A 21,104-nucleotide genomic window follows, 5' to 3' on the forward strand; every position below is an offset into this window, starting at 1 on the left:
TGTGTAACACAGCTTGTGTGTATGTAACACAGCGTGTGTGTGTGTAACACAGCGTGTGTGCGTGACACGGCACGTGTGTCTGTGTAACACCGCGCGTGTGTGTGTAACACAGCATGTATGCATGTGTAACACAGCGTGTGTGTGTGTGTGTAACACATCTCGCGTGTAACACAGTGTGTGTGTAACACAGCGTTTGTGTGTAACAGCGTGTGTGTGTGTAACATAGCGTGTTTGTGTGTGTGTAACACAGCGTGTGTGCGTGTGTAACACAGCGTGTGTGTGTGTGTATAACACAGCGTGTGTGTGTGTATATAACACAGCGTGGGTGTGTGTGTATAACACAGCGTGTTTGTGTGTAACACAGCGTGTGTGTATAACACAGCGTGTTTATGTAACACAGCGTGTGTGTGTGTGTATCACAGCGTGTGTGTGTGTAACACAGCGTGTGTGTGTAACACATCGTGTGTCTGTGTGTAACACAGCGTGTGTGTGTAACACAGCGTTTGTGTGCGTAACAAAGCGCGTGTGTGTAACACAGCGTGTGTGTGTAACACAGTGTGTGTTTAACACAGCGTGTGTGTGTAACACAGTGTGTGTAACACAGTGTGTGTGTGTGTGTAACACACCGTGTGTTTGTGTAACACATCGTGTGCGTGTGCTTAACACAGCATGTGTGTGTGCGTAACACAGCGCGTGTGTGCGTAACACAGCGTGTGTGTGTAACACACCGTGTGTGTGTGTGTAACAGCGTGTGTGTGTGTAACACAGTGTGTGTGCGTAACACAGCACGTGTGTGTGTAACACAGCGCGTGTGTGTGTGTAACACAGCGTGTGTGTAACACAGCGTGTGTGTAACACAGCGTGTGTGTGTGTAACACAGTGTGTGTATAACACAGCATGTGTGTGTGTGTAACACAGCGTGTGTGTGTATGTGTAACACAGCGCGTGTGTGTGTGTAACACAGCGTGCGTGTGTGTGTGTGTGTGAGACACACCGTGTGTGTGTGTGTGTTACACAGCGTGTGTGTGTAACACAGCGTGTGTGTGTGTGTAACACAGCGTGTGTGTGTGTGTAACACAGCGTGTGTGTGTGTGTGTGTGTAACACAGCGTGTGTGTGTAACACAGCGTGTGTGTATAACACAGCACGTGTGTGTGTGTGTAACACAGCGTGTGTGTGTAACACAGCTTGTGTGTATGTAACACAGCGTGTGTGTGTGTAACACAGCGTGTGTGCGTGACACGGCACGTGTGTCTGTGTAACACCGCGCGTGTGTGTGTAACACAGCATGTATGCATGTGTAACACAGCGTGTGTGTGTGTGTGTAACACATCTCGCGTGTAACACAGTGTGTGTGTAACACAGCGTTTGTGTGTAACAGCGTGTGTGTGTGTAACATAGCGTGTTTGTGTGTGTGTAACACAGCGTGTGTGCGTGTGTAACACAGCGTGTGTGTGTGTGTATAACACAGCGTGTGTGTGTGTATATAACACAGCGTGTGTGTGTGTGTATAACACAGCGTGTTTGTGTGTAACACAGCGTGTGTGTATAACACAGCGTGTTTATGTAACACAGCGTGTGTGTGTGTGTATCACAGCGTGTGTGTGTGTAACACAGCGTGTGTGTGTAACACATCGTGTGTCTGTATGTAACACAGCGTGTGTGTGTAACACAGCGTTTGTGTGCGTAACACAGCGCGTGTGTGTAACACAGCGTGTGTGTGTGTGTAACACAGTGTGTGTTTAACACAGCGTGTGTGTGTAACACAGTGTGTGTAACACAGTGTGTGTGTGTGTGTAACACACCGTGTGTTTGTGTAACACATCGTTTGTGTGTGCTTAACACAGCATGTGTGTGTGCGTAACACAGCGCGTGTGTGTGTAACACAGCGCGTGTGTGTAACAGCGTGTGTGTGTAACACAGCGTGTGTGTGTGTAACACAGTGTGTGTTTAACACAGCGTGTGTGTGTGTGTGTGTAACACAGTGTGTGTAACACAGTGTGTGTGTGTAACACACCGTGTGTTTGTGTAACACATCGTGTGTGTGTGCTTAACACAGCATGTGTGTGTGCGTAACACAGCGCGTGTCTGTGTGTAACACAGCGTGTGTGTGTAACACAGCGTGTGTGTGTGTGTGTAACACAGCGTGTGTGTGTGTGTGTAACACAGCGTGTGTGTGTGTGTAACACAGCGCATGTGTGTGTGTAACACAGCGCGTGTGTGTGTGTAACACAGCTCGTGTGTGTGTGTATAACACAGCGCGTGTGTGTGTGTAACACAGCTCGTGTGTGTGTGTATAACACAGCGCGTGTGTGTGTGTGTGTGTAACACAGTGTGTGTGTAACATAGCGTGTGTGTGTGTAACACAGCGTGTGTGTGTGTGTGTAACACAGCGTGTGTGTGTAACACACCGTGTGTGTGTGTGTAACAGCGTGTGTGTGTGTAACACAGCGCGTGTGTGTATGTAACACAGCGCGTGTGTGTGTGTAACACAGCGTGTGTGTAACACAGCGTGTGTGTGTGTAACACAGTGTGTGTGTAACACAGCATGTGTGTGTGTGTAACACAGCGTGTGTGTGTATGTGTAACACAGCGCGTGTGTGTGTGTAACACAGCGTGCGTGTGTGTGTGTGAGACACACCGTGTGTGTGTGTGTTACACAGCGTGTGTGTGTAACACAGCGTGTGTGTGTGTGCGTGACACAGCGCGTGTGTGTATGTGTAACACAGCGCTTGTGTGTGTAACATAGTGTGTGTGTAACACAGTGTGTGTGTGTGTGTAACAGCGCGTGTGTGTGTATAACACAGCGTGTGTGTATCTAACACAGCGCATGTGTGTGTGTAACACAGCGTGTGTGTAACACAGCGTGTGTGTGTGTAACACAGTGTGTGTGTAACACAGCGTGTGTGTGTAACACAGTGTGTGTAACACAGTGTGTGTGTGTGTGTAACACACCGTGTGTTTGTGTAACACATCGTTTGTGTGTGCTTAACACAGCATGTGTGTGTGCGTAACACAGCGCGTGTCTGTGTGTAACACAGCGTGTGTGTGTAACACAGCGTGTGTGTGTGTGTGTAACACAGCGTGTGTGTGTGTGTGTGTAACACAGCGTGTGTGTGTGTGTAACACAGCGCATGTGTGTGTGTAACACAGCGCGTGTGTGTGTGTAACACAGCTCGTGTGTGTGTGTATAACACAGCGCGTGTGTGTGTGTGTAACACAGTGTGTGTGTAACATAGCGTGTGTGTGTGTAACACAGCGTGTGTGTGTGTGTGTAACACAGCGTGTGTGTGTAACACACCGTGTGTGTGTGTGTAACAGCGTGTGTGTGTGTAACACAGCGCGTGTGTGTATGTAACACAGCGCGTGTGTGTGTGTAACACAGCGTGTGTGTAACACAGCGTGTGTGTGTGTAACACAGTGTGTGTGTAACACAGCATGTGTGTGTGTGTAACACAGCGTGTGTGTGTATGTGTAACACAGCGCGTGTGTGTGTGTAACACAGCGTGCGTGTGTGTGTGTGAGACACACCGTGTGTGTGTGTGTTACACAGCGTGTGTGTGTAACACAGCGTGTGTGTGTGTGCGTGACACAGCGCGTGTGTGTGTGTGTAACACAGCGCTTGTGTGTGTAACATAGTGTGTGTGTAACACAGTGTGTGTGTGTGTGTAACAGCGCGTGTGTGTGTATAACACAGCGTGTGTGTATCTAACACAGCGCATGTGTGTGTGTAACACAGCGTGTGTGTAACACAGCGTGTGTGTGTGTAACACAGTGTGTGTGTAACACAGCGTGTGTGTGTAACACAGTGTGTGTAACACAGTGTGTGTGTGTGTGTAACACACCGTGTGTTTGTGTAACACATCGTTTGTGTGTGCTTAACACAGCATGTGTGTGTGCGTAACACAGCGCGTGTGTGTGTAACACAGCGCGTGTGTGTAACAGCATGTGTGTGTAACACAGCGTGTGTGTGTGTAACACAGTGTGTGTTTAACACAGCGTGTGTGTGTGTGTAACACAGTGTGTGTAACACAGTGTGTGTGTGTAACACACCGTGTGTTTGTGTAACACATCGTGTGTGTGTGCTTAACACAGCATGTGTGTGTGCGTAACACAGCGCGTGTCTGTGTGTAACACAGCGTGTGTGTGTAACACAGCGTGTGTGTGTGTGTGTAACACAGCGTGTGTGTGTGTGTAACACAGCGTGTGTGTGTGTGTAACACAGCGCATGTGTGTGTGTAACACAGCGCGTGTGTGTGTGTAACACAGCTCGTGTGTGTGTGTATAACACAGCGCGTGTGTGTAACACAGTGTGTGTGTAACATAGCGTGTGTGTGTGTAACACAGCGTGTGTGTGTGTGTGTAACACAGCGTGTGTGTGTAACACACCGTGTGTGTGTGTGTAACAGCGTGTGTGTGTGTAACACAGCGCGTGTGTGTATGTAACACAGCGCGTGTGTGTGTGTAACACAGCGTGTGTGTAACACAGCGTGTGTGTGTGTAACACAGTGTGTGTGTAACACAGCATGTGTGTGTGTGTAACACAGCGTGTGTGTGTATGTGTAACACAGCGCGTGTGTGTGTGTAACACAGCGTGCGTGTGTGTGTGTGAGACACACCGTGTGTGTGTGTGTTACACAGCGTGTGTGTGTAACACAGCGTGTGTGTGTGTGCGTGACACAGCGCGTGTGTGTGTGTGTAACACAGCGCTTGTGTGTGTAACATAGTGTGTGTGTAACACAGTGTGTGTGTGTGTGTAACAGCGCGTGTGTGTGTATAACACAGCGTGTGTGTATCTAACACAGCGCATGTGTGTGTGTAACACAGCGTGTGTGTAACACAGCGTGTGTGTGTGTAACACAGTGTGTGTGTAACACAGCATGTGTGTAACACAACGTGTTTGTGTAACACAGCGCGTGTGTGTGCGTGTAACACAGCGCGTGTGTGTGTAACACAGTGTGTGTGTGTGTGTGTAACACAGCGCGTGTGTGTGTAACACATCGTGTGTCTGTGTGTAACACAGCGCGTGTGTGTGTGTAACACAGCGTGTGTGTAACACAGCATGTGTGTAACACAGTGTGTGTGTAACACAGTGTGTGTGTAACACATCGTGTGTGTGTGTGTAACACAGTGTGTGTAACACAGTGTGTGCGTAACACATCGTGTGTGTGTGTGTAACACAGTGTGTGGGTAACACATCGTGTGTGTGTGTGTAACACAGTGTGTGTGTGTGTAACACAGCGTGTGTGTGTGTAACACAACGTGTTTTTGATTATTGCAGTGATCACTATCATCACCATCATCACCACCATCACCACCACCACCAACACCACCACCATCATCACCACCACCATCACCACCATCATCACCACCACCATCATCACCACCACCATCACCACCACCACCATCACCACCACCATCACCACCATTATCACCACCACCACCAGTGATTGATATCCGAACGAGTCAGTGATTGATATCCGAGCGAGTCAGTGATTAATTGAGTGAGCCAGCGAGTAAGTGAGAGAGCGAGAGAGAGTGAGTGAGCGAGTGAGTGAGCCATCGAGTGAGTGAGTGAGCCAGTGACAGAGAGTGAGCAAGTGAGTGAGCCATCGAGTGAGTGAGGAGAGCGAGAGAGAGAGTGAGTGAGTGAGTGAGCGAGCGAGCCAGTGAGAGAGAGTGAGCGAGTGAGCCAGTGAGAGAGTGAGTGAGTGAGCGAGCCAGTGAGAGAGAGTGAGCGAGTGAGCCAGTGAGAGCTTGAGTGAGTGAGCGAGCTGGTGAAAGAGTGAGTGAACGAGCCAGTGAGTGAGTGAGCGAGCCAGTGAGTGAGTGAGTGAGCCAGTGAGAGAGAGTGAGCGAGTGAGTGAGCCATCGAGTGAGTGAGAGAGAGAGAGAGTGAGCGAGCCAGTGAGAGAGAGTGAGCGAGTGAGCCAGTGAGAGAGTGAGTGAGTGAGTGAGCGAGCCAGTGAGAGAGAGTGAGCAAGTGAGCCAGTGAGAGAGTGAGTGAGTGAGCGAGCTGGTGAAAGAGTGAGTGGACGAGCCAGTGAGTGAGTGAGTGAGCGAGCCAGTGAGTGAGTGAGTGAGCCAGTGAGAGGGAGTGAGCGAGTGAGTGAGCCATCGAGTGAGTGAGAGAGAGAGTGAGCGAGCCAGTGAGAGAGAGTGAGCGAGTGAGCCAGTGAGAGAGTGAGTGAGTGAGCGAGCTGGTGAAAGAGTGAGTGAGTGAACGAGCCAGTGAGTGAGTGAGTGAGCGAGCGACCCAGTGAGAGAGAGAGTGAGCGAGCCAGTGAGAGAGAGAGAGTGAGCGAGCCAGTGAGTGAGTGAGTGAGCAAGCCAGTGAGTGAGTGAGTGAGCGATTGAGTGAGTGAGTGAGCCAGTGAGAGAGAGAGTGAGCGAGTGAGTGAGCGAGCTAGTGAAAGAGTGAGTGAGTGAACGAGCCAGTGAGTGAGTCAGTGAGTGAGCCAGTGAGAGAGAGGGTGAGTGAGCGAGCGAGCCAGTGAGTGAGCGAGCGAGCGAGCCAGTGAGAGAGTGAGTGAGTGAGCGAGCCAGTGAGTGAGTGAGTGACCGAGCCATTGAGAGAGTGAGTGAGTGAGCCAGTAAGAGAGTGAGTGAGCGAGCCAGTGAGTGAGTGAGTGAGCGAGCCAGTGAGAAAGTGAGTTAGCGAGCCAGTGAGAGGGTGAGTGAGCCGGTGGCTGTGTGGTGTGTTGTGCCGGTGGCTGTGTGGTGTGTTGTGCCGGTGGCTGTGTGGTGTGGTGTGCCGGTGGCTGTGTGGTGTGGTGTGCCGGTGGCTGTGTGGTGTGTTGTGCCGGTGGCTGTGTGGTGTGGTGTGCCGGTGGCTGTGTGGTGTGTTGTGCCGGTGGCTGTGTGGTGTGTTGTGCCGGTGGCTGTGTGGTGTGTTGTGCCGGTGGCTGTGTGGTGTGGTGTGCCGGTGGCTGTGTGGTGTGTTGTGCCGGTGGCTGTGTGGTGTGTTGTGCCGGTGGCTGTGTGGTGTGGTGTGACGGTGGCTGTGTGGTGTGGTGTGCCGGTGGCTGTGTGGTGTGGTGTGCCGGTGGCTGTGTGGTGTGTTGTGCCGGTGGCTGTGTGGTGTGTTGTGCCGGTGGCTGTGTGGTGTGTTGTGCCGGTGGCTGTGTGGTGTGGTGTGATGGTAGCTGTGTGGTGTGTTGTGACTGTGGTGTGGTGTGCCGGTGGTTGTGTGGTGTGGTGTGCCGGTGGCTGTGTGGTGTGTTGTGACGGTGGCTGTGTGGTGTGGTGTGACTGTGGTGTGGTGTGACGGTGGCTGTGTGGTGTGGTGTGCCGGTGGCTGTGTGGTGTGTTGTGGTGGTGGCTGTGTGGTATGGTGTGACGGTGGCTGTGTGGTGTGGTGTGCCGGTGGCTGTGTGGTGTGGTGTGACGGTGGCTGTGTGGTGTGTTGTGCCGGTGGCTGTGTGGTGTGGTGTGACGGTGGCTGTGTGGTGTGGTGTGCAGGTGGCTGTGTGGTGTGGTGTGCCGGTGGCTGTGTGGTGTGGTGTGCCAGTGGCTGTGTGGGGTGGTGTGCCGGTGGCTGTGTGGTGTGGTGTGACGGTGGCTGTGTGGTGTGGTGTGCCGGTGGCTGTGTGGTGTGGTGTGACGGTGGCTGTGTGGTGTGGTGTGCCGGTGGCTGTGTGGTGTGTTGTGCCGGTGGCTGTGTGGTGTGGCGTGATGGTGGCTGTGTGGTGTGGTGTGACTGTGGTGTGTTGTGCCGGTGGCTGTGTGGTGTGGTTGTGTCTCCAGGCGCTCAGCTGCAGCACGCATCCAGGAAGTGTTTCGCCGCCGCAAGGAGAAGAAACAGCAGGCGGAGGAGTTGGAGACTCACGGCGTGGTGAGACCTCGACCCAGCGTCACTTACAGTGGACATCGTAACTCACGTACCATGGTGAGCACACACAGAGACACACAGACACACAGAGAGACACAGACACACAGAGACACACAGAGAGACACACAGACACACACAGAGACACACACAGAGACACACACACACAGAGACACACACACACAGAGACACACACACACAGAGACACACAAACAGAGACACACACAGACACACACACAGAGACACACACACACAGACACACAAAGACAAAGATCCCCCGTATAGCCTTAACAGACTGTAGGGGCAAGTGCTGTTAGCGAGCACCTATGAAGGCCGGAACGGTACACGAGGGGGTGGGTGGCCAGCACCACGCCCGACCGCCTTTGTCTCCCTAGTGACGATGTTTACACACCGCACCAGGTACTCATTTGAGGCTGAGTCGACCTAGGGGAGGCCCGGGACCGGTTCAGATAATCGTCACTGGTGTTGGCCGTGAGCGGGAATCGAACCCGGGTCGCCAGGTTCATAGCGCAGCGCGCTAACCGCTACACTATCGCTCCCCACACACACACAGACACACACACACACAGACACACACACACAGAGACACACACACACAGCGACAAACAGAGACACAGAGAGACACACAGACACACAGAGACACACACACACACAGACACACACACACACAGAGACAAACAGAGACACACAGAGACACAGAGACACACAGAGACACACACACAGAGACACACACACACACAGAGACACACACAGAGACACACACACAGAGACACACACACAGAGACACACACACACAGAGACACACACACACAGAGACACAGAGACACACAGACGCACAGACACACACACAGAGACACACAGAGACAACAACAACAACAACCACCATTTGCCACTAAGTGGCGGTGACGTCACCACGACGCTTGTGCCAGGCTATGTGCACCCTGAGGCCACGTGAAGTGTCGAACGCCCGCTGGCAGGAGGTCACGGGGCAGACCCAGCAGGTGCCACGGGTCGACTGACTGAGATGACTGAGATGACTGGCTGATGCACCACCTGTGCCCCCTACTGTGCCAACCTGCTGTGCTTTAGCCACCCGGCGCTCCACTCGTTGTTGTGAGCGTCGCTCCTCCGCCCTCCGTTGTTGTTGGAGGGCGACTGCCTCCAACTGCCCAATAGCGTCCTTCACGAGCCTCCTCCACAGAGGCCGATCTTGACACCGCTGGTACCAGTCATCGGCAAGTCCACTCAGCTCCACGTCCTCCTGTACCACATCACTCCATCTGTTCTCTAGCCACACAGCGTTACGCAACCGATGAAAAGATATTGCCGCTTGACTGATTCGGAGTGAGATCTCTGCTGTTAAACTGGAGCCAGTCATAAGCACACTGCCCAGGTATGGGAAACTCTCCACTCTCTCCACAACTGCCCCATCACCGATTAGGAGTTGTGGGGGTGGAGTGTCCGATGGTATAAAATACCCAGGCAGGTGCTTAGTTTTGGTGGGGCTGATGGTAAGGCCCCACCTCTTAGTGGCACGCTCCAGTCTCAGCAGCAGCGTCTCCAACTCCTCCTCTGACTGAGCAGCTATTACCAAATCATCAGCATACATAACGTGGTTGAGCAATAGGGAGCCATCCCTTGACCGCACCCGGGCATCGATCAGCCTCCCATTATATCTGTACCATATGGAGATTCCCCCGGTACAGCTATTGAAGGCTTCACGAACTACGTGGTCAAAATAGATGTTAAATAATGTGGGAGCCAGAGGACATCCTTGTCGCACCCCAAGGTGTACAGGGAATGGCTCTGACTCCTGGCCACGTAGTTTTACCCGGGCCCGCTCACCATCATGAAGGTCCTTAATGATCGTGAGCAGAGGGTCAGGTACTCCAAAAGCACGAAGAACAACCCAGAGCCCAGGCCTACTGATGGTATCATAGACCTTGACCAGGTCAATAAAGCAGAGATGTAGGTCTTGTTGGAATTCCCTACACCTCTGCTGTAGCAGACGGACAGAAAATATGGCATCTGTGTAGGACCGCCCTTTCCTGAAACCGCATTGGGGCTCCGCAAGCCTCTCCTCAGCGTGCCTAGCAAGGCGATGCTGAATAATCCTTGCCAGGACCTTTCCCGGCACACTGAGGAGTGAGATGCCCCTGTAGTTGTTACAGTCTGTGCGGTCCCCCTTCTTAAAAAGGGGGACCACCAGGGCATCCTTCCAATCCTGCGGAACCCGTCCAGTGGTCCAGACTGTTGTTATGATGTCATATAGGGCAGTCTGTGCACAAACGCCACCCTCCCTCAGCATTTTGCTTGGGAGATCATCTCTGCCTGCTGCTTTTCCTGCTCTCAGACTCCGGATCGCCTTCAGTACGTCCTCAACAGATGGCACCTCAGCCAGCCACTCACAGGGGGTGACTTCTTCCAATATTTGAGGCACCGCAGCCTCAGCAGGGTCATCCTCACTTTGTGCCACGATGTTTTCCTGGCTGAGGGATTTTCCCTCCCCCAGGACCTCACAGAAATGCTCAGCAAATCTGCAAACCTGTTCCTGGGGGTCGGAGATTGGATCACCGTTTTTTCCCCTAATGATGGTAATAGGTGTGATCACGGGCCACTGAGGCAGACTCCATCTCCTCAGCAACCCGCGACCACCACCCATCCTTGCAGTGCCTCACGGCTCTCCGAACCTCCGAGCGAAGGCTGCGGTAAGCCTCCTCATTCTCTGACGTGGGATTCTGTAGCCGATGACAGTGGGCCTGTCGCTTTTTCCCAACCATCCTGAACACCTCCTCTGTCAGCCAGGGTCTCTGGGGAGGTCTGGACCGCGTACCCAAAGCAGCCATTGCAGCTGCATGAGTCACAGTCCTAAACCTCGCCCATTTACCCTCGACATCAGGAGGAGTCGGGGACGATGCCAATCCCAGCCGCAAGCGATGATGAAATTCTCGCTTGCAACTTTCATCAGATAACTGAGACCAGGCCACTTTAGGTCGGAATGGGGTCCTGGGTATACACCCACCACCGGAGTGGAAGAATGGCAGGCGCATCTTACAGATGACTAGTCGATGGTCAGAGGGCAGATCAGCTCCACGGTAGGTCCTGGTGTCAAGGACATGGGCTCGCATCCGCTGGTCCATCACTATGTAGTCCAGCAGATGTTCTTGCTTGGACCCGGCATGCATCCATGATGTTGTGTGGATGCGCCGATGCCGGAACAGCGTGTTGGTAATTACAAGCCCATGGGCTGCACAAAAATCTAGCAGCCTCCTACCGTTGTTATTGAGCTGATCTGGCCCATGCCCTCCAATCACTCCAGACCAGGTGCCAGTATCATGACCAACTCGGGCATTGAAGTCACCCAACATGACGACTCTATCCCGAGGGGCCACTTTAGCCAGCACTTGTGACAGGAGGTCTCATAGAAGGCATCTGACTCATCGGCTTTGCCTGCATCCCTCCACGGATGTTCATCTTCGGTGGGGGCATAAGTAACCACGACCACCATTCCTCGCCTCCGGTTGATGGGAAGGCGAGCCCAAAGTAGCCTGGGGCTTACAGCTTCCCACACCTCACCGCCACGCTCCCATGTCCCCTTCATTATTTTGTTCAAAAGAAGAGCCACACCGTGTGGTTTGGCAGTCTGCTGCCCCGAGTAGAGGACTATCCACCCCTCATGGTGGCAGGAGCCAGAGCCGGTCCACCGGACCTCCTGAATGCCGCATAGATCCAGGCGGTACCGGTCCAGCTCCCGACAGAGGAGTGGCAGCCTCTCCTCTGCAGTGAGCGTTCGAATATTCCACGTGGCCACCCGTAGTGGCTTTTCGTTGTTTCTGGAGTAGCCCCGAGGGTAGGTATTCAATCTCCTGGCTCCGCCATTTGGGGTTTGGCCAGGAGACGTCATAGACGCCTGGCCCCCCGGGACCTCCGGCACAAGCTTATTTGTTACATATTTCAGTTTAACTCGTGGTTTCGTGGTAATTAATTGAAGGTGGAGGGGTTACCAGCCCCTCGCACCCGTCCAGAGCCCCCGTTTAGCCCCTGTGGTGGACACATATGCCATGAGGGGAGGAGCCAATCAAAAGTGGATCTCCTCCCACAGCACTGTCCACGACAGAGTTGCCCGTCCGGCACCGCGAGGAGGTAGGGGGTTGTTTTGCCGGACCACAGACACACACACACACAGACACACACACAGACACACACACAGACACACACACAGACACACACACACAGACACACACACAGAGACACACACAGACACACTCAGCGTGTCGCTCACCCCGTGCTCCTCACCAGATCAAGGAGGCGGTGTTCTGGGGTGAGGGCTTGGTGCTCAGTGGCTCCGACTGTGGGCACGTCTTTGTGTGGCACCGCGACTCGGCACGGCTCCTCATGCTGCTCGAGGCCGACAACCACGTGGTCAACTGTGTCCAGCCTCACCCCTACGAGCCACGTGAGCACTCACCAACTCACCAACTCACTCACCAACTCACTCAGTCACTCACTCACAAACTCACTCACTCACCAACTCACTCACCACTCACCAACTCACTTACTCACCAACTCACTCACCAACTCACTCACTCACTCACCAACTCACCAACTCACTCACCAACTCACTCACCAACTCACTCACTCACCAACTCACCAACTCACTCACCAACTCACTCACCAACTCACTCAGTCACTCACTCACAAACTCACCAACTCACTCACTCACCAACTCACTCACCAACTCCCTCACCAACTCACTCACTCACCAACTCACTCACCACTCACCTACTCACTCACTCACCGACTTACTCACCAACTCACTCACTCAGTCACTCACTCACAAACTCACCAACTCACTCACCAACTCACTCACCAACTCACTCACCAACTCACTCACTCACCAACTCACTCACCAACTCCCTCACCAACTCACTCACTCACTCACCAACTCACTCACCGACTCACTCACCAACTCACTCACCGACTCACTCACTCAGTCAGTCACTCACTCAGCCACTCATTCAGTCATTCACTCACTCGCTTGGTCACTCACATTGTGTGTGTGTCTGTGTCTGCTGTGTGTGTGTCTGTGTCTGTGTGTGTCTGTGTGTGTCTGTGTATGTGTCTGTGTGTGTGTGTGTGTCTGTGTGTGTGTCTGTGTGTCTGTGTGTGTGTCTGTGTGTCTGTGTGTGTGTGTGTCTGTGTCTGTGTGTCTGTGTCTGTGTGTCTGTGTGTGTGTCTGTGTGTGTGTCTGTGTGTGTGTCTGTGTGTGTGTCTGTGTGTGTGTGTCTGTGTGTGTGTGTCTGTGTGTGTGTGTCTGTGTCTGTGTGTGTGTCTGTGTGTCTGTGTGTGTGTGTCTGTGTGTGTAGTGCTGGCTACGTCCGGCATAGACTATGACATCAAGCTGTGGTCTCCGATGCGCGGCAAGGCCGAGTTCGACCAGAGACTCGCATCCGAGGTGAACATACTTCACCATTCTGGACTCACCCACCAACTCACCACTCACTCACCCACTCACTCACCTACTCACTCACTCACTCAGTCACTCACCCACTCACTCACCCACTCACTCACCTACTCACTCACCTACTCACTCAGTCACTCACTCACTACTCACTCACTCACCACTCACTCACTCACCAACTCACTCACCACTCACTCACCCACTCACTCACCTACTCACCTACTCACTCACCACTCACTCACCACTCACCCACTCACTCACCCACTCACTCACTCACCAACTCACTCACCACTCACTCACCACTCACCACTCACCACTCACTCACCAACTCAGTCACTCACCACTCACTGGGCAAGTGGTGGTGGTGGTGGTGGCTATAGGGGTGGTGGTGGTCGCTATAGGGGTGGGGGTGGTGGCTATAGGGGTGGTGGTGGCTATAGGGGTGGTGGTGGTGGCTATAGGGGTGGTGGTGGCTATAGTGGTGGTGGTGGCTATAGGGGTGGTGGTGGTGGCTATAGGGGTGGTGGTGGTGGCTATAGGGGTGGTGGTGGTGGCTATAGGGGTGGTGGTGGTGGCTATAGGGGTGGTGGTGGTGGTGGCTATAGGGGTGGTGGTGATGGCTATAGGGGTGGTGATGGTGGCTATAGGGGTGGTGGTGGTTATAGGGGTGGTGGTGGTGGTGGTGGCTATAGGGGTGGTGGTTGTGGCTATAGGGGTGGTGGTGGCTATAGGGGTGGTGGTGGTGGCTATAGGGGTGGTGGTGGTTATAGGGGTGGTGGTGGTGGCTATAGGGGTGGTGGTTGTGGCTATAGGGGTGGTGGTTGTGGCTATAGGGGTGGTGGTTGTGGCTATAGGGGTGGTGGTGGTGGCTATAGGGGTGGTGGCTATAGTGGTGGTGGTTGTGGCTATAGGGGTGGTGGTGGTGGCTATAGGGGTGGTGGCTATAGTGGTGGTGGTGGCTATAGGGGTGGTGGTGGTGGTTATAGGGGTGGTGGTTGTGGCTAATAGGGGTGGTGGTGGCTATAGTGGTGGTGGCTATAGGGGTGGTGGTGGTGGCTATAGGGGTGGTGGTGTTTGTGGTGCTTTCATTTGTGATTGTTGTGCTTGTTGTCGTTGTTGTGGTTATAGTTGTTGTGGTGGTTGTTGTGGTTATAGTTGTGATAGTTGTTGTGGTTGTTGCTATAGTTGCAGTGGTTGTTGTTGTGATTGTTGTAGTTGTTGTCGTAGTTATTGTAGTTGTGGTGGTTGTTGTGGTTATAGTTGTGGTGGTTGTTGTGATTATAGTTGTTGTGGTTGTAGTTGTGGTTATAGTTGTTGTGGTTGTAGTTGTGGTGGTTGTTGTGATTATAGTTGTTGTGGTTGTAGTTGTGGTTATAGTTGTTGTGGTGGTTGTTGTGGTTATAGTTGTTGTGGTTGTTGTAGTTGTGGTGGTAGTGGTGGTTATTGTGGTTATAGTTGTTGTGGTGGTGGTGGTTGTTGTCGTTATAGTTGCTGTGGTTATAGTTGCTGTGGTTATAGTTGTTGTGGCTATTGTTGTTGTGGTTGTTGTGGTTATAGTTGTTGTGGTTGTTGTGGTTGTAGTTGTGGTGGTTATTGTAGTTGTGTTGGTTGTTGTGGTGGTTGTTGTAGTTGTGGTGGTTGTTGTGGTTATAGTTGTTGTGGTTGTTGCTGTGGTTATAGTTGTTGTGGTTATATATGGCTATAGTGGTGGTGGTGGTGGCTCTAGGGGTGGTGGTGGTGGCTATAGGGGTAGTGGTGGTGGCTATAGGGCTGGTGGTGGTGGCTATAGGGGTGGTGGTGGCTATAGTGGTGGTGGCTATAGGGGTGGTGGTGGTGGCGGCTATAGGGGTGGTGGTAGCTATAGGGGTGGTGCTGGTGTTTGTGGTGCTTTCATTTGTGATTGTTGTGCTTGTTGTGGTTGTTGTAGTGGTTGTTGTTGTGGTTGTAGTTGTGGTAATAGTTGTTGTGGTTATAGTTGTTGTTATAGTTGCAGTGGTTCTTCTAGTTGTGGTGGTAGTGGTGGTTGTTGTGGTTATAGTTGTTGTGGTTATAGTTGTTGTGGTTGTTGTTGTTATAGTTGCAGTGGTTATTGTTGTAGTTGTGGTGGTAGTGGTGGTTGTTGTGGTGGTAGTGGTTGTTGTTGTAGTTGTGGTGGTAGTGGTGGTTGTTGTGGTTATAGTTGTGGTTGTTGTTATTGTGGTTGTTGTAGTTGTGGTGGTAGTTGTGGTTATAGTTGTGGTTGTTGTTGTTGTGGTTATAGTTGTTGTGGTTGTTGTTGTGGTTATTGTAGTTGTGGTGGTTGTAGTTGTGGTTATAGTTGTTGTGGTTATAGTTGCATTGGTTGTTGTAGTTGTGGTGGTAATAGTTGTGATTATAGTTGTTGTGGTTATAGTTGTGGTTATAGTTGTTGTGGTTGTTGTTGTTATAGTTGCAGTGGTTTTTGTTGTAGTTGTGGTGGTAGTGGTGGTTGTTGTGGTGGTAGTGGTGGTTGTTGTTGTAGTTATAGTTGTGGTTATAGTTGTTGTGGTTATAGTTGTTGTGGTTATAGTTGTGGTTATAGTTGTTGTGGTTATAGTTGTTGTTATAGTTGTTGTGGTTATAGTTGTGGTTATAGTTGTGGTTATAGTTGCAGTGGTTGTTGTTGTAGTTGTGGTTGTAGTGGTGGTTGTGGTTGTAGTTATAGTTGTTGTGGTTATAGTTGTTGTGGTTGTTGTTATAGTTGCAGTGGTTATTGTTGTAGTTGTGGTGGTAGTGGTGGTTGTTGTTGTGGTTAAAAGTTGTTGTGGTTGTAGTTGTTGTGGTTATAGTTGCAGTGGTTGTTGTTGTAGTTGTGGTGGTAGTGGTGTTTGTGGTGGTAGTGGTGGTTGTTGTGGTTATAGTTGTTGTTGTGGTTGTTGTAGTGGTGGTAGTGGTGGTTGTTGTGGTTATAGTTGTTGTGGTTGTTGTTTTGGTTATAGTTGTTGTGGTTATTGTAGTTGTGGTGGTTGTAGTTGTGGTTATAGTTGTTGTGGTTATAGTTGCATTGGTTGTTGTAGTTGTGGTGGTAGTGGTAGTTGTTGTGGTAATAGTTGTGATTATAGTTGTTGTGGTTATAGTTGTGGTTATAGTTGTTGTGGTTATAGTTGTGGTTATAGTTGTTGTGGTTGTTGTTGTTGTTGTGGTTATAGTTGTTGTGGTTGTTGTTGTTGTGGTTATAGTTGTGGTTATAGTTGTTGTGGTTGTTGTTGTTGTGGTGGTAGAGGTGGTTGTTGTAGTTATAGTTGTTGTGGTTATAGTTGTGGTGGTTATAGTAGTTGTGGTGGTTATAGTTGTTGTGGTTGTAGTTGTTGTGGTTATAGTTGCATTGGTTGTTGTAGTTGCGGTGGTAGTGGTGGTTGTTGTGGTTATAGTTGTTGTGGTTATAATTGTTGTGGTTATAGTTGTTGTGGTTATAGTTGTTGTGGTTGTTGTTGTTGTGAAGGTGATGCAGAGGAATGCTTTGATGCTGGAGGAGACGAGAAACACGGTGACGGTGCCAGCCTCCTTCATGCTGCGCATGCTGGCATCACTAAACCACATTCGCTCTGGTAGCACTCACCCACTCACCACTCACTCACTACTCACTCTCTCACCACTCATACACTCACCACTCACTCACGACTCACTCACTACTCACTCACCACTCACTCACCACTCACTCACTCATACACTCACTCATACACTCACTCACCACTCACTCAGCACTCACTCACTCACCATTCACTCACCCACTCACTCACTCACCACTCATACACTCACTCACCACTCACTCACTCACCACTCACTCACCACTCACTCACTCACCACTCATCACTCACTCACCACTCATCACTCACTCACTGACCCACCCACCCACTCACTCACTATGTATCGTTACCTTGACCGAGTGACCTTGACCTAACTACGTCACCGATGGCCTTGACCCAACGACATCACTCCATTGAACTTGACCGAGTGACCTTGACCTATAGACGTCACCAGTGACATTGACTGAACGACCTTGACCTAACAGAGTCACCCTAGTGACCTTGACCGGCGCCATTCGAGTGGCATTGACCCAATGACCTTGACCATAAAGTTATTGACCAATGTGGCATTGACCCAATGACCTTGACCCCCCCCCCTCCCCCCACAGATCGCATGGAGGGTGAGAGGTCGGGCGAGTCCGAGCGGGAGGAGGAAGATGAGTGAAGGGGTGAGTGTGGTGGTGAGTGTGGTGGTGAGTGCGATGGTGAGTGTGGTGGTGAGTGCGATGGTGAGTGTGGTGGTGAGTGTGGTGGTGAATGCGATGGTGCGTGTGGTGGTGAGTGTGGTGGTGAGTGTGGTGGTGGTGGTGAGTGAGTGTGGTGGTGGTGGTGGTGGTTGTGGTGGTGGTGGTGGTGGTGAGTGAGTGTGAGTGTGGTGGTGGTGGTGGTCTGGCAAAACAACCCCCTTCTTCCTCGTGGTGCCGGACCGGCAACGCTGTCGTGGACAGTGCTGTGGGGGGGAGGGGCCAATTCCGATTGGCCCCTCTCCCCTCATGGCGTCTGTGACCACCACAGTGGTTAAACAGGGGCTCTGGATGGGTGCGAGGGGCTGGTAACCCCTCCACCTTGAATTAATTACCACTAAACCACGTGAAAAAAATGTAACTAATAAGCTTGTGCCGGAGGCCCCGGGGGGACAGGCATCTATGACGTCTCCTGGCCAAACCCCAATTGGCGGAGCCAGGAGATTCAATCTCTACCCTCGGGGCTCCTCCAGAAACAATGAAAAGCCACTTCGTGTGGCCACGTGGAATGTTCGAATGCTCACTGCGGAGGAGAGGCTGCCACTCCTCTGTCAGGAGTTGGACCGGTACCGCCTGGATCTACGTGGCATTCAGGAGGTCCGGTGGACCAGTTCTGGCTCTTGCCACCATGAGGGGTGGACAGTCCTCTACTCGGGGCAGCAGACTGCCAAACAACAGGATGTGGCTCTTCTTTTGAACAAAAGAATGAAGGGGGCGTGGGAGCGTGGCAGTGAGGTGTGGGAAGCTGTAAGCCCAAGGCTACGTTGGGCTCACCTTCCCATCAACCGGAGGCTAGGAGTGGTGGTTGTGGTTACTTACGCCCCCACCGAAGACGAACATCTGTGGAGGCATGCAGGCAAGGCCGATGAGTCAGATGCCTTCTATGACCTGTCACAGGTGCTGACTAAAGTGGCCCCTCGGGATAGAATCATCTTGTTGGGTGACTTCAATGCCCGAGTTGGTCATGATGCTGGCACCTGGTCCGGAGTGATTGGAGGGCATGGGCCAGATCAGCTTAATAACAACGGTAGGAGGTTCCTAGATTTTGTGCAGCCCATGGGCTTGTAATTACCAACACGCTGTTCTGGCATCGGCGCATCCACACAACATCATGGATGCATGCCGTGTCCAAGCAAGAACATCTGCTGGACTACATAGTGACGGAACAGTGGATGCGGGCCCATGTCCTTGACACCAGGACCTACCGTGGAGCTGATCTGCCCACTGACTATCGACTTATGATCTCAAAGATGCACCTGCCATTCTTCCGCTCCGGTGGTGGGTGTACATCCAGGACCCCATTACAACCTAAAGTGGCCTGGTCTCAGTTATCTGATGAAAGTTGCAAGCGAGAATTTCATCATCGCTTGCGGCTGGGGTTGGCATCATCCGCCACTCCTCCTGATGTCGAGGATAAATGGTCGAGGTTTAGGACTGTGACTCATGCAGTTGCAATGGCTGCTTTGGGTACGCGGTCCAGACCTCCCCGGAGACCCTGGCTGACAGAGGAGGTGTTCAGGATAGTTGAGAAAAAGCGACAGGCCCACTGTCATCGGCTACAGAATCCCACGTCAGAGAATGAGGCGGCTTACCGCAGCCTTCGCTCGGAGGTTCGGAGAGCCGTGAGGCGCTGCAAGGATGGGTGGTGGTCGCAGGTTGCTGAGAAGATGGAGTCTGCCTCAGTGGCCCGCGATCACCAATAACTCTTTAAATCCATAAAAAAAGTAACCTGCAGCGCCACACCTATTACCATCATTAGGGGAAAAAACGGTGATCCAATCTCCGACCCTCAGGAACAGGTTTGCAGATTTGCTGAGCATTTCTGTGAGGTCCTGGGGGAGGGGAAATCCCTCAGCCAGGAAAACATCGTGGCACAAAGTGTGGATGACCCTGCTGAGGCTGCGGTGCCTCAAATATTGGAGGAAGTCACCCCCTGTGAGTGGCTGGCTGAGGTGCCATCTGTTGAGGAAGTACTGAAGGCGATCCGGAGTCTGAGATCAGGAAAGGCACCGGGCAGAGATGATCTCCCAAGCGAAATGCTGAGGGAGGGTGGCGTTTGTGCACAGACTGCCCTATATGACATCATAACAACAGTCTGGACCACTTGACGGGTTCTGCAGGATTGGAAGGATGCCCTGGTGGTCCCCCTCTTTAAGGGGGACCGCACAGACTGTAACAACTACAGGGGCATCTCACTCCTCAGTGTGCCAGGAAAGGTCCTGGCAAGGATTATTCAACATCGCCTTACCAGGCACGCTGAGGAGAGGCTTGCGGAGCCCCAATGCGGTTTCAGGCAAGGGCAGTCCTGGACAGATGCCATATTTTGCCCTTCTGCTACAGCAGAGGTGTAGGGAATTTCAACAAGACCTACATCTCTGCTTTATTGACCTGGTCAAGGCGTATGATACCATCAGTAGGCCTGGGCTCTGGATTGTTCTTCGTGCTTTTGGAGTCCCTGACCCTCTGCTCACGGTCATTAAGGACCTTCATGATGGTGAGCGGGCCCGGGTAAAACTACATCGCCGGGAGTCGGAGCCATTCCTTGTACACCTTGGGGTGCGACAGGGATGTCCTCTGGCTCCCACATTATTTAACATCTATTTTGACCACGTAGTTTGTGAAGCCTTCAATAGCTGTACCGGGGGAATCTCCATTTGGTACAGATATAATGGGAGGCTGATCGATGCCCGGGTGTGGTCAAGGGATGGCTCCCTATTGCTCAACCACATTATGTATGCCAATGATTTGGTAATAGCTGCTCATTCAGAGGAGGAGTTGGAGATGCTGCTGCTGAGACTGGAGCGTGCCACTAAGAGATGGGGCCATACCATCAGCCCCACCAAAACCAAGCACCTGCCTGGGTATTTTGTACCATCGGACACTCCACCCCCACAACTCCCAAACGGTGATGGGGTAGTTGTGGAGAGATTGGAGTGTTTCCCATACCTTGGCAGTGTGCTTATGACTGGCTCCAGTTTAACAGCAGAGGTCTCACTCCGAATCAGTCGAGCGGCAATATCTTGTCATCAGTTGCGTAACGCTGTGTGGAAGCTACCTGGTCTGTCGCTCCGCACTAAACTTCAGGTCTTCTCGGCCATGGTCATTCCCTCCCTTCTCTACACTTGCGAAACTTGGACCCCCCTAAAGGTACATCTTCGCCGGTTAGAAACATTTAGGCTAGCCTGCCTATGATCCATCCTGGGTTTAACCAGGCTGGATTGTGTGAGGAGCTCACAAATCTTTGAAAGATTTGGGCAAGGTCCCATCGTTGAGCTCCTCCGGCAGGCAAGGCTGCGTTGGCTGGGTCATGTAGCCCGCATGCCCAGCCACCGCATGCCCAAACAGCTTTTGTTCGGCCGGATCGAGGGGGCTAAACGGGCGCGGCACGGGCTAGAGAAGAGATGGAGTGATGTGGAACAGGAGGACGTGGAGCTGAGTGGACTTGCCGATGACTGGTACCAGCGGTGTCAAGATCGGCCTCTGTGGAGGAGGCTCGTGAAGGACGCT

The 21,104-nt window shown here is 52.1% G+C and overlaps 1 protein-coding gene across 1 annotated transcript in view; it reads left to right on the plus strand.

The window, feature by feature from the left end:
* Positions 1-21,104, plus strand: part of DCAF6 (DDB1 and CUL4 associated factor 6) — a 117,911-nt gene that overhangs the window by 92,886 nt on the left and 3,921 nt on the right. Inside the window, 5 exon segments of the mRNA XM_076055894.1 lie at positions 7,746-7,887; positions 12,148-12,304; positions 13,215-13,303; positions 16,770-16,875; positions 17,463-17,522. Of these exon segments, the coding sequence (XP_075912009.1) occupies positions 7,746-7,887; positions 12,148-12,304; positions 13,215-13,303; positions 16,770-16,875; positions 17,463-17,518 (550 nt within the window). The 3' untranslated portion in view covers positions 17,519-17,522.

The sequence above is a fragment of the Petromyzon marinus genome, chromosome 73 (assembly GCF_048934315.1).
Source record: "Petromyzon marinus isolate PM22_M1 ecotype Great Lakes invasive population chromosome 73, UKy_Petmar_22M1.pri1.0, whole genome shotgun sequence".
NCBI classification, from domain to species: Eukaryota; Metazoa; Chordata; class Hyperoartia; order Petromyzontiformes; family Petromyzontidae; genus Petromyzon; species Petromyzon marinus.